The 14,468-nt window shown below is 40.9% G+C and overlaps 1 protein-coding gene across 1 annotated transcript in view; it reads right to left on the bottom strand.

Annotated features, from left to right (window-relative positions):
- Window positions 1-2,197: 2,197 nt before the first annotated feature.
- The window catches only part of NUDT15 (nudix hydrolase 15), a 72,394-nt gene continuing 60,123 nt past the window's right edge, over window positions 2,198-14,468 (bottom strand). Inside the window, exon 4 of the mRNA XM_079137688.1 lies at window positions 2,198-2,260. Within this exon, the coding sequence (XP_078993814.1) occupies window positions 2,213-2,260 (48 nt within the window). The 3' untranslated portion in view covers window positions 2,198-2,212. The remainder of the gene's footprint in view (window positions 2,261-14,468) is intronic.

Raw genomic sequence — 14,468 nt, 5'->3', positions numbered from 1 at the left:
CTTTGAACTCACAGTCCTCCTGCCTCAGCCTCCTGAGCTGCTGGGACTACAGCTGATTGCCACTGCACCCAGCTGCATTTGTGATTTTGCTAGATATTGCCAAACTGTTTCTCCTAGAACTTGTACCATTTTCCCTCCCCTCCTGTTGCAACTCTTCCCTTCCCAAGATCTGGGCTGCCAAGCGTGTTCTCAAACGCCTAGCTGTTTGGAAATCTGATGGGGAGAACAAAAAGAACTTAGTATAATTGTATCATTCATGTTCCCTGATTAGGAGTGTGTCGGAGCATCTTAGGTGTAAGAGCTGTATGTCCTTCATTTTCTGCAAATTCTCAGTTCATTTTCTTTGCTCTTTCCTATTCCATTATCCATCCTTCACTTATTGTTTCTATGTTGGTAGATTAGCTTTTCATCTCAGTACTGTTTGCAAATAATTTTTATCTGTTTTATTTTCTTGTATGTGTATGTTTTGTTGTTATTTTGCCAGAAAATGTTTGTTGTTAATTATTACAAAAACTTTATTTACTTTCTCTTATAACTTCTGAATTTGTCATAATAGTAGAAAGGTCTTTTCCACTTCAAGATTGGTATTTTTCCCCCTTCAAAAATTTGGTATTTTTTTATTTTTAAAATTTTTTATTGGTATGTTATAATTAAATGTAATAGTGGGATTCCAAATGTCATTTTTTACATGCACATAATTTCAATTTCATTCCCCATTACTTCCCCTTTCCCTCACTTGCTCTGCTTCACTGATTTATTATTTCTTTTTATTTAAATCATTATTGTTATTTAAATTAGTGCATTATAATTATACATGTATACATATTTATATGTGTGTACATAGATGGAATTCACTGTGGACATAGCGTGTTTGGTAGATTTCATTCCTGTATGTAGTATTTTATACTCAATTTTTTTTTTTAATATTTGAAATCTTTGATTCATGTGGTATGGAACATTTTTAAAAATGGATGATTTATGTGAGGTTTCTTCTGAAGAAAGTGGACTTCTAGGTACTATTCAAAGAGAGGATACTGTTCCTGAGCCTTACCTGCCCAATTAAACCTGCACTTCTAATTAAAGTTTGAATATTGCTTTGTCGTCCTTATCAAGCCTGTGTTCACTGGACACCTGTTACGTGTTGTGTCATTACACTTTCCTGTGTCGACCATCACAACTTTGGGAATGGGAGAGTTCCCAATAGGACCGGTCTACTCTCAGAAATAGAAACAATAAATAAATGTAATGCTCGGCAACCAAAAATAAAAATGCGTCATGCTTTCCAGACATCTTAATATTCATAGCTGCACAGAGAGCCCTGTCCTTTCTTCATGGTTGGTGCCACACGCTTCCTGTGCAGGAACTCGCCCTTCTGGGATGAGCAACCTTTGTAGTACAGGTACTTATTTTCCAAGAAAAGATCAAATGCTCCTCTCGACTGGAAACACCCACTCTCCCTGTTGACTTTAAGGGCTTCTCGCTCTCATGTTCCAGACGTGTTCAAACTAAACCCTGGTCAGAAAAGTGGGTCTGGGTTCCCACTGCAACCTCTTGTCTTTGACTCTGAGATTAGATCAGAGAAATAGGCTAAATGGGGTGATGTAGGTGAAGGAAAGCAAAGTAACAAATATGTAGGATGAACAAATCCAGAGGTCGAATGCACAGCGCCAGGCTATACTTAGTAATATTGCATCGTAGGGGGAACATTTTTTTAATTTTATTTTTTATTTTTATTTTTAGTTGTAGATGGACACAATATCTTTATTTTATTTATTTATGTGGGGCTGAGGATGGAACCCAGGGCCCCGCACATGCTAAACAAGTGCTTTACCACTGAGCCACAACCGCAGCCAAATTTCTAAAGAGTAGATTTTAAGTACTCTCGCCACACACATGCACAAACACAAATGGATAACTCAGTGAGATGCTGGTGACCATTAATTTTCTTGGTTTCAGTAGCATATTCGCTACATGTGTATCAAAACGCGATGTTCCCCTTAAATACATACAATGAAATAAAAAAGTTTTTTAAAATTTGGGTATTCTTTATTCATGATCCTAATTTAAAAATTGTGTAAGACTTTACATTAATTAATACTCATTCAATATTCCAAAAGTAGTCCTTTCTCTGGCGTCGATGAATCACAGTCGGTTGTACAGTTCTTCCTTTGGTCCTTCACAGAGCTCTTTGAGCAAATTCAGGGAGCTGAAGTCAACTCCCTGCTGAAGAGGAATTCCAGCTCTGGAGCGCGATCAGCAACTAAAGGACAGGAGGAAAGTTAACGCTGAAAGGTGCCTCCGAGGTCTCTCAGTTAAGCCCCTCATTTTAAAGATAAGGCAGCAGACGCCCAGAGACAGGAGCTTAATGACACGTTACCTATATTCATCTTGAGCCATTACGCCCATACATAAAAGAGCTACTTAGCCTCTCTTAATTTCATTTAATTTGTGTAGTTACTATGTTAGTTTTGTTTACCCTTAAAATATGTGGAAGTATAAAAGAAAAAGTAGAGGGGAAATTACACTAAGCCTCCCTACATGAGAAAATCATGGCCAGACAGAACCCCATCAGCCTCACTGCTCATTGGCTGTGTGATTACAGCCTAGTTACTTAATCTTTCTGAGTCTTGTTTTTTTTTTTGAGACAGGGTCTTGCTAAGTTGCTGAGACTGGTCTCAAACTTGAGATTGTCCTTCCTCAGCCTCCCAAGCCATTGGGATTACATGTGTATGCCACCATGCCCAACTGAGCCTTCAATTTTTTTTTTTAAAATCTCTTAAAGAACTATAATAATATTCATCTCATAGTGAGGATTAAAGTATATCACAGGATAAAACATTCAGGTTAGTGAGGCATAGTTGTATTTAATTGTTAGTATATTACTACTACAGTTGTGATAAAACTATAAAATTTTGTATTATATTTTTTAACACATTATATCAAATTTCCCAGGCCATCAAAGAATCTTTATTAATACACATTTCTTTTTTGCAGGGGCAGTACCAGGGATTGAACTTAGGGGCACTCTATCACTGAGCCACATCCCCAGCCCTATTTTGTATTTTATTTAGAGACAGGTTCTCACTGAGTTGCTTAGCACCTTGCCATTGCTGAGGCTGGCTTTGAACTCCCGATCCTCCTCCCTCAGCCTCCTGAGTCACTAGGAATTAATATACATTTTTAAAAAATGTCATGGCCATCTTTGTAGAGAAAAAAGGATTATTTTCCATTTTGAGCCCAAGTTCACATATACCTTCTTCCTAAAAGGGAGGGAATAAGGCTGAATTAGCAGTTCCCAACAAAAGAAAAAGGAAACAAGGGTTAATTCAGAGGAACTATTTTGGAATAAACAGCTGGGTTTATAAGGTATGTGTATGGAAATGCTTTGATGCATGCATTTAGAGAGTAAAGGACATAGAATAATTGATGGCTATAGTGGCAGATCAAAGCATCTCAAGCGCATCGCAGTCTGTGCAGTTAAACTGTTTGCACTTTCCTGCATTTAGTGTGTGTATTTTGTGAGCATAATAATAATTTGTCCTCACACAGGACCTTTCATCTGAGGAGGAGCTCAAAGCACTTTGAAGATGTTAATAAGAAAAAGACCTGCTAATTAAGATTGCTCAAAAATAAAAACTCTCCTTTCAGCATGTTTACATGATTGCTGGGAAGGTCTGACTCAAACAGATTGGCTATCACAGGCAAGTGGTTTCATATGTTCTCTTCTTAAATCACACTTTTGGATTTTGTGTACTAGCAAAATGGTTTTCTCTGTACAATCACACTGGAGGTAACATGAATAATTTAATAGTTTATAGCGTTCTTGATTTGGAGCGCATACCTTATAAATCAAACCCACGAAAATAAGTTTAGGAGGACAGAGTATTCCCAGATCTTTCTAAAATTATATTTGTTAAAGGAAATTCAAATAGCAAGACTTGTAGAGACCTTTGTCCCTGTTCATCAACAGGATGACTTTGTTATTCCTACAGTCTTCCACCTCAATTTCCCCACATCAGACACACGAAAGCAAATCCCTGCATAGATGGATCAGTTTAGTTAAATCTTGCCAGTTCAGTTAAATCTTGCCTAATCTCAACCCTTGTACAGAACACCCTTCTCTCTCCTACCTGGGAAGCTATGTTACTTATCCAACTACTTAGTATTTAAGTCATTTTTATGTTAGTTTTTTATAGTTCTCCTATACAAGAAAGTAAACCCAAAGAAGGCAGAAAATATGTTTTACTCCTATTAACATTCTGTAGTAGGCTTAGCACAAGGCCCGATTCTTAGCACAACATATCCATTAAGAACTATTCCTTTTAAGCCAGGTATGGTGGTACACGCCTGTAATCCCAGCAGCTCGGGAAGCTGAGGCAAGAGGATTGTGAATTCAAAGCCAACCTCAACAACTTAGCAACTCAGCGAGAGCCTAGTAAAATACAAAATAATAAATATATCTCTAATAAAATACAAAAAGGGGCTGGGGTGTGGCTCAGTGGTTAAATGCCTCTGAATTCAGTTTCCAGTACCAGAAAAGAACTACTACTTTTAATTAAGAATTTTATTACAGCATTTTTGAAATAGAAAAAAGAATGGGAAATACCACAAATGTCCATCAATAGTGCACTGACTAAAGTTATGATGCATCTATATAGTAGATTAATATGTCAGTATTAAAAAGAATAAGAGACACTTGGAAAAGTTCAATGATATAATGAATGAAAAACTCGTGTAGAAAAACATATATTTTAAGATTTTTTTTTTTTTTTTTTCAGAAACCAGACCAAACTAAATGGACAAATGAATGATTGATTGATGTGTGGAATGGAGACCCAGACAGACTGATCAATTTTTGTTGTTGTTGTTATTCATGGAGAAAGGAAGCAAATTATCAATAGTGAGTATTTCTGGCGTGTGGAACTGAGGCAAGAGGGCTGATTGTGAGGAGCTAGTCCTTTACTTTCTACTTCAAGCTCTGTATTGTTTGAAGTTTTAGCAATAAATAAGTATATTGGTCCTAAAAATAGGAAACTGTTTATTTACTTGAAGTTTAAATTCATTGAACTTGCTTCACTTGGGCAGGTGACCTAATATCCCATATTTCTCAACTTCATGGCCTTTCTGACAGAGCTTTTGGCACTGAGGACAAAGTCTTCCTTTTTCTAGAGTAAGCATTTGGCCCGATTCAAACTGACTCCCTTGGGCATCTCCCTGGGGCACCTTTCCAGGGTCTTGCTTTCTAAACTTGGTATTCTAATGGGCCGGGACAGATTCCCTGGCCCTCTCTGGAAGCTGTCAAAATCTGTCTGGTAACTTTCCTAGTCCCTTCTGGTCTCTAATGAGGCATTGACTTTTTCATTTGTAAATCAGTTTAGACAAAAGTCAAGCAGGAGCTTTTGCTGCTCCTGAACCCGCTCTGCTCTTCCCTTCAGTTGTTGAGCTCTCACTTTCTTGAAACTCCTGCTGCCCTGGAGATGATCAGGCACTGCTACCTGGACTAACGTCATTCTTCATTCTGGTGGGTGTTCTGATGGCAGGACTGTAACCTGTTTCCCATACTTGGTTCAGGTTGGCTTGCTGCCAGCACGATTGTCTCATTGAAGGAAAACTCAACACTCTAAAATAGGAGAACAAGAAGGAATTTGTGGGAATAATGGAGATTAAGTCACTTTGATGGGATCTGTACTGGCCATTTTCAGTGAGGTTGGTTTAAGGCCGATTTGTGGTTACATAAACCTGCCAACAATACGGAAGAGGAAAGAATACCCCCTGGTGGTAAAATTCCATCTCTGCACTGTTTCCCCTAAATTTCAGCTCCTGTTCCAGTGGCACATTTATTCACAGGAGTCTGTAAGTAATCCTATCAATCTTAATTTTTGAGTGATATACAGAGATATAAGCATTAGAATTTCCATTTCCTTATTATGCTTCCCCCCTCAAGGTACTGTTATTTATCACATAGATAAAATGCTTAACTTTGTTTTGTCATTTTATTTATGGAAAAAGAACCTCCATCATGACATGCGAACTCTAGAACCCTAATTGGGTTTTATGTGCCATTCTTAATGAGGTTGTTACACTTACTGTTATGCTCATTTCAGGATCATTTTGTTTTTCAAAATGATGTAAGAGATTTTGGAATACTTACAATGTGAGACTCCCTTCTGCTACAGCATTCAGAATGCACTCATTGTCTTAGACTGGAGCCTTCCTGTCCATCTAGTTACTCATTGCAGAGAACATGATCAAAACAGATGCCCCAGCTCTTGCAATGAGCAGCCCTGGTGTGGAATGTTCAGTGGAAGTCAGCATTCCTGTGGATCCTGGACATTTGCCTTCCTGAGCTCTGCCTTTGACTTTCCTTTTGGGAATAATGCCAGAAAGGTCACTGTTTGTGGTTCAGAATATTCCTTTTAGTTTCTGTTTTGTGAGAACTCCCTTTAAAGCCTTTTCCCTTGACCGTTTGTCCTCCTACTCCTGAGATTGCTTCTGAAGTGGAAAGTTTAATAAATCCAGGGTTCCTGCTGGGCCGCTAGGCATTGCTACTGGCTCCTTCACTTGTCAAATAGAGAGTAGAACGTCCTTGGTGAGGCTGAGGCCCTGGGACTAAGGTGAAAGAGGATAAAGAAGGTTCAATCCATTATCTAAAACTTGCATTTGCTCCTTGTCAGGATGCTCAGGGGCCAGCTGGTAAAACAAGCTACCTTTCCTGTTTGCCTGCAGCTTCAGGGTTACCCCAGGACCTGGGACTCCAGTCTAAAACCCAGGATTATCCCAAGCCAACCAGACATGCTGATCACACCAGTGCGGGTTTTCAATTGAGTAAACAGTCCTCTTATTTTCCCCTGTTAATTGTCATTCCTTTTTTACCCCCTGTGCTTCAGTCCTGTTCCTGATCCATCCTGGTAATAGCCGTGATACTTGAAAATGATTACACATTGAGGGTTTACCACATTTCAAAAGGGTCAACCATGGAAAACTTTTCATTTGAGTTTTAAAATCACACAGATGTGAACTTGAGACAGGCACGCCTACACTGCTCTACTGGAATAACTTATCTTTGTTTGTGGGCACACACAGTGAAGGCTGACTATTACTTGCAAGGCCCAGTGGTGGGGGTGAGAAGCTGAAGGGATACGCAGATAAATGCCAGGACGACTCCCAAGTGCTCCCAAGTGCGTGGCGTGGGAGGTGGAAGAACAAAGGAGAGCTGTGGGCTGGGACAACTGGGAGAAGCTTAACCCAGGAAGTGGGATGTGGAGAGGGATGGAGAGGAATCACAAGAAAAGGTAGGCCTTCGATGAGAAGAGACGCTATTGCGAGCAGAGGAAATAGCTGCCTGCAGACCCAGGGATGCCTGGGTAGAAGCTGCATGGCTGGTTTCCTGAAATGAAGTTAAATTTTCAACTGGGTGATCAGTTGGAAGAGGATGAGGACAATTCCCGTATTTCTGCATTGTTGCATTTGCATTTGTTATAAGCAGAATGAACACATTACCAAACAGAGGAGCATTTCTTTCACTTCCTGTCCCTCTGCCAGCTTTTACAGTGTTAGAGCTGGTCTCTCTACAGAATTACCCAACTGTGTCAGTAAATACTTGGGGTGCAAAGAACTGGAACACTGTCAAAACTGCATACTGCTCCACCCTTCCTTCTACTGAGCCCAGGACAGGGCGGGGCAGCCCTAGGAGTGTGAATGAGAAAGCCATCCTTCACCTCCTGAAACTAAGTGCTGGCCACAGACATTTGGAGCACCAGACCAGCATTCTTGTTCCCAGTAAATGTATGAATATTTCCACATGAAATAGGATTTGAAATTACTACTGGTCTTCCTGACATTTTAGTTCTTGAGAGTGGGTCTCCAATGGTCTTATCACAGACTGGACAGAGCAAAATATCATAGCATGATTTCACCTCAATGATCTTTTCCTTACAACAATCTCACTGTTCTTTAGTGAAAGGAAACTTTTTCAATCCAAGCAAAGAAAATGTGAAGATGTGTTTGTAAACCAGATTACCACCAGCATAATTGGGACTAAGGAAGACAGAAACAAAAACAAAAAGTACCTTCAGTGAGATCTGAGAGAAGAACATCAAGAAGGTTCTTATAGCTGGTCCACAAGTGCTCAACATGAATGGTTTTATTTCCCCTCATTTAAAGTAAAGTTTTCAAATACTCCTGGGAAGATTTTGCCTTGCTGTAGTCTTATACTAAGAGCCTGCATCTGTATTTTCCCTTTGGTGAGGAGTAGATGGGGCCTTGGGTACTTAAAGAGAAGACATTTGCAGCTATGAGGAAATGTTGCCAAAAGGGAGGCATAGGAACAGGTGTTAATTTTCCATCACTATGATAAGACACCTGAGACAATTAACTTACAAGGAGGAAAGGTTTATTGTGGCTCATGGTTTCAGAGATTTCAGTCCATGTTCACTTGACTCTGTCATTTTGGGGCTAGTGTGTTATCACAGTACATCATGGTGGGCACACATAGTGGAGGAGACCTGTTTATCTCATGGCAATTGTGAAGCCAAAATAGATAGGGAGGGGCCAGGATCTCCATATCCCCTTCAAAGGCATGCCCCTCAAAAGCCTAGCTTCCTCCCACTTGACCCCATTCTTTCTACCACCTCCCAATAGTGCCATAGGCTGATGCCCAAGCCTTTAACAGGCCTTTGGGGGACATTCAAACTATAGCAGATCATAAAACCAAAGTTCTCATAGTCAAAATTACTGAAACTCATAGTAGCTTTTCAATGAAATTGAATCACAGCATCACTCAGAAAATAGTCTGTAGTTTTGATTTTCTTTTTCTTTTTTTATCTGTGATTCCTTCACACTTATCTGGGATGGTCTTGATCACTTACCACCTTCTTTTTGTCATTCAGTTTTCTTCCTCCCCTCAACTCCTGTAAACTGTTTTCAACTGCCCTGTTTCTGATCTTGAACTTCACTTTGGTTCTTGCTGGTTGAGTTTATTTATTAGCTTTCAAGGACTGCCTCTTTTTTCTAAGGAATCGTGACTGCCACTAGGTAGTATTCTGTCCTTCAGAAAACATGAATGCCAGGTTAAGTTATTGAGTTGAATAACCGAATCTTTTAAAAATACTGTGATTGCCCTTCGGTGTCTTATTTGATTTATTTGAAAACATCAGTTGATAACTGCTATCCCTATGCTTGTAAACATGGGAGGGACATTTCATTAGATAGTGTAAGTGTGGATTGATCAGATACATTCTCCTTTTTTAAAAAACTGGCTACATTTTTTTTGTGTCCACTGATCCTTAATCGTATCCTAGCTGAGACTCCTCCTCCCCCACATTCAGTTTGTCTCAGGCATCCTCTTTTCCACATCTTTTTGTAAATCATTATTTAAAAAAAAAAAAAAAAAAAAAAGCTTTGCAATTGGTTTTGCCCTTGGTGATATCAGATAGATCACTATCAATTGGAATTAAATGCTAATGTAAGGTGTTTGCTATTAGGTTGAAGATTTCCTTGGAGAGGGGCCCAGTTCTCTCTATCTTTTTTGATAAGCAGCTACTTTCAAAGTCCTGACTTGAAGATCCTTATTTTGAATTAGAAATTCTTATCTCTAAATATTCGAACAGTCCCAGACAATATGGGCATCTCCAAGTTTACCAGACAGGCATCTCCAAGTCTACCAGACAGTCACCGTCCACTGGAGCTCCACATTATAAGTCTAGGAAGTACATGGGCATCCATAGTAGACTAACTATTGTATTAAAGGGTGGTCTGACACCCAACCAAGAACAGCTGTAGACGAATATTCTACCATTTCTGTCATTTAGATACCACTGCCTCGTCATGGTACTGTCAACAAGTTCAGCCTGGTTTATGGCTGAAAACACATTGCATCTATCAGACCATTAGCTCTTTCTGCGTTCTTCTGGGTCAGGAAGCTGACAAGGAGAAATAACCCAGTTTCCAAATGTGGACTCAGAGGCATAGAGAATTTAAATAGCTGTGACAGGATCACTAATTCAGACCGCAAAGTGGTGTACTTGTAAGACCAGGAAGGGATCAAAACGGTCCACAGGCCTGAAGGCAGAAACCGCTGCAGAGCCTGCGACTCTTCTAGGTAGCAGAAGAGCTGACTGACCTAGGACGCCTCTGCCTGGAACTCCTCCTGTTCTTAACACACAGAGGTAACCAGGCTGACTTGAGGCAACGTTGTCCACATATGGAAGTCTGTCCCTCAGGTTATCTTCTCTCTGAGTCAGTCTTCTTTTGGTCTGTGGCTAAGCAAGTGGACTCCTGGACTAGAAATGCCAGAATTTAAACGTTGGCCCTGCCACTGTGACTTGGGGCAAGTTATCTCACCTCCCTGTGACTTTGTTTCCTCTTCCGTAAAATGGGTATTATTAATAGTACCTGCTTCAAACGGGGTGCTCTTGATTGTATGAGTTAGTTGTGGAAAGCACATAGAACCTGACATATAAATGCTTAATAAATAATGTTTCTTTTCTTCTAATTTAATGTGCTTTCCTTTCTTCTTTGGAAAGCCCTTCCCCTGGCAGGGCCTCACTTCTCTTACTTCTTTCTATCCAAATAGCAAAGGATCCACACTCAGCCATTAACTTTCAGTGAGAAAGAGGTTCATGTCACCCCTCCGCCAGCTGATTTGCCTGTCAAGCTTTGTCTCTAATTGTAGAATGAAAAATCTTTACACCCTGATTAAGGAATTTAGGGGACCATCGATGTTTGGTGGGGTGGGGTGGGGAAAAGTAGGAGATGAAAAGAGGTAAATTTTCAGTTACCCTTGAAACCCTCCAAAAAGAAATCTGCTTAAGTGTTTTTAGAAGTAATTGTGTGTGTGTGTGTGTGTGTGTGTGTGTGTGTGTGTGTGTGAATGTATTGGAGATTGAACTCAGGGGCATTCTACCACTGAGCTACATCCCCAGTCCATTTTATTTTTTGAGACAGGATCTTGCTAAATTGCAGAGGCTGGCCTCATACTTTTCAATCCTCTTGCCTCAGCCTCCTGAGTCCTGGGATTATAGGCCACTTAATTGTGTGCCACCACACCCAGTTGCATGTACTTTTAAGATTTCTCTTCTGCAAAAGCTTAATTCTACCTACCTAACCAGAACCCCCTTCCCATCAATTTTTTCTTAATAAATCCCTCTTCCATCCCTATCCTGTTTCTACCTCAGCAAGAACATTCCCTTTTCTTACCCTCAGTATTTTGTCCTCTTTTCTCTCTCTAAACCAAGACCTCCAATCATCAATAATGCAGGGTTCATGTGTTCTCTGCTCTCATGGGGGCTGGGGTAGGGGCTTCTGACCTAGTTCTGCTCACTCCAGTGCTCTGCTCCATGATTATAATATGAGGACCTGAAGTGAGAAGACAGAAGCTGCGAAGCATGATTTTTCATATATAAAAGAAACATTAGTTACATATGTGATTACTCATCACTTATGACCAATGGCCTAACAGCATAATAAAATAGTCTGTTATTAAATACATAAAATATGCACTTTATTAGTGTTTATTTGGAAATAGCAAAACTCTATTCACACGATGGTCAGCCTTCTTCATTAATTGCTTTTGTAGCATTACCATTTGATCATGGCCTTGCCCCTCGCATTTCTGCTTCCGGGCGTGTGTAATTAAAGATGAGAGACTGGAAACTCAACTCCCAATTCTGCCAGGAGACAGGGATAGCCGGACAGGGGGTGGGGGGCGGGTAGAGGTTAGAGAAAGAATTCCCCTAGGCCTGATATGACTTTCCCCTGGGTTTGTCCCTAAACTTTACCACCCACGGGTAATCTTTTAAAACCACAAGGCTTCAAAGGCTGTGGTTCTTAAATTTAAGCTTCAGTCATCCTTGAATGACAACCTTGGTTTTTTTTTTTTTTTCAAACAGAAGGAGATATTAGAGCTTATGTAGCATTTTGAAATGACATATACAACTTGACTCATCAGAAACACTGGCTGTTTTGCTTACAGGTCTGGGAAAATTTGAGGTGGTTGTTAAAATCTTAGTTTTTGCTGTCTGACCTTATTCTCATTTCTCTACTTTTTTTTCCCTTCTTATTTTGGTTCGGGGATTGCACCCAGGGCCTCACGCATGCTAAGCACATGCTCTTCCACTGAGCAACACTTTCAGTCCTTATATTGTTTTAAAATGTCCTTTATTAAAATTCCATTATCTCCCCCACCCCCATTCCTACCCCTTTCTCTGTGTCTACTTTCAATCACAGCAGCCAGAGAACCAGGTGTCCTTTTTCCCAGTGCCCTTCAGTAGAACTGGCCCTGTGGTCCTGTCTCACTGCATGGGAAAGGCAGGGAGCTGGGGCCTGTGGAAGGATGTTTTTTTCTTGATAAAATAGAGCAGCTCTCTTACTGCCCTGGCGTCCCTGTTTCCTGCCTTGTGATGTTGTTATGCAAAGATGTGATGGTTGGAGCTGTGGAAGTCACTTTGCCACCATGCCTTTCTGCCATGATGTTCTACCTCACCTTGGACCCCAAGCAATGGCGTTGGCTGACCACGATGGAACCTCTGAAACTGTAAGCCAAAATAAACTTTTCCTCCTCTAAATTGTTCTTGGCGGAGATTTTGGTCATAGTGGCACAAAAGCTGACTACAACACTCCTTAATAGTTAGAGGAGAATATGGTGCAATAAACTACAGAATCAATCTTTCCTGGTGCATGGTAAGCTGGTCCCTCCTCTCCAGGACATTCCACTTTGGCAGTTGTATGAATGACAAGTTTGGAGTTTCAGATATCCGTGCTAATCATGTACCAGGGGGATATCCCTCTGCAGGTGAGTCTGGAGGCTGTTGTTCATGCAGTTAGTAAAGGGTGTGGCTATATACTCAAGCTTCACTGGCCATTCGAATGGCAAGGACTGTGTAGTCTGTTGTCTGTTCCTGTGGTACGACTTCCTCCCCAGGCCCTAGGGTCAGTATTGCTCAGGGAGGAGAAAAGCAACCCTGTCCCCAGGCAGCTCCTTCAGCTCCCCGTTGCCCCACAGACCGGTGACCTGGCCCCAGAAGCTGCCCTCTCCTCTGCTTATAGATTTGCAGGACTTTCATGAGGAGCTCGTTCTCCATTGCTTGGAGGGGTTGATGGATTACTGTTCTCCTTTTATTTGATCTTGTCAATCCCATGTTTGAGATGTCTTGGAGACAAAAGGGTTTTTACTGCTGATTCCTTGTTGCCACTGTCCTGACCAAATCCCTCTTTACCAAATGAGCTCCCCTGGAACTCACTACTGCCATTGCGAAGCCAGAAAACAAGATCACGCTGGCTCTACTCCAAAAGCTCGTCCACCACTCTTTCCCCAGTGTCCTTCCCTCTGGGAAGTAGCCGTGCTGAGACTATTGTAATGATGATTACAGAGCAGCTAAAGAAATTCATAACCCTGTCTACATCAGGCAGAGGGAGCCCTTGCCTCTCAGAGTTACTATTCCATGGACAGGTACGAGGTAAACAGGTCTTCTGTACTCAGAAAGTGTGGGAGCTCTTCATTTTAAAAATATACTTATTTATTTGTTTTGTGGTACTAGAGATTGAACCCAAGGCCTTATGCTTGTTAGGCAAGTGCTCAACCACTGAGCTACAACTCCAGCCCTTTAAATTTTTTTATTTTGAGACAGGGTCTTGCTCAATTGCCCAGGCTGGCCTCAAACTCAGAGTCCTCTCTCCTCCTCCCGAGTAGCTGGGATTACAGGCATGCACCACCATACTTGGCTCTTACTTATTTTTGAATCCCACAAAAGAGTCTTGTTTATCCAGTTGCAGCTTTCTCTATTAGAGGCTCAGACCAGCCTCCTGGGTGGATGGATTGGAAGATTAGAAAAAATTATGAAAAAAAGTGATTCAACTTTTCTTCTTTCCAATGGTTCCAGGATTCTTTTTTAGTAATTCTTTTGCCTCAAGTCAATCTATCGTGTCCTCCCTTTACTTCATTTATTGTTGTGGTGATTTTTCTTTAATGCCAGAAATTTAGGATCCATCCATCCATCTACCCAACCAACCATCCCCATACCCCTCTAGTAATTGATTTGCTTTTGAAACATTTACTGAGCCCCTCCTCTAAGTGGCTTTCTAAGCAACTGGGGTTACAATGATTAATAATACATAATCCCTGCACATGAGGAGCTTGTACGCTATTGAAAAAGATTGAAAAGTAAATAGGTAATTATAGTTCTCACACAGTGTAATAAGTAATGTTGCTGCCTTCCTGGCACAGAGGGGATGCATGCCAGCGACCTTGATCTTCCCCTTCTGTCTTTGTGGAACAGGCCTATTCCATCCCACTGCGACTTCACATCAACCTCATTAGACTCTCCAGGGTCTGGGCTAAAGTTCAATTTGTAAAAGGGAAATGGAAAGTGCTGGCCATTTGCTAATGAACCCATTCACTTCAGAAGCAAAAGTAATATATCAGTGATCCTGGGAGAAAACATGCTTTGCTGCTTGAGTCAGCTTTTCCTCCT

Source organism: Sciurus vulgaris (assembly GCF_902686455.1).
Source record: "Sciurus vulgaris genome assembly, chromosome: 4".
NCBI lineage: Eukaryota > Metazoa > Chordata > Mammalia > Rodentia > Sciuridae > Sciurus > Sciurus vulgaris.
This window is presented reverse-complemented; position numbering and strand designations above follow the sequence as displayed.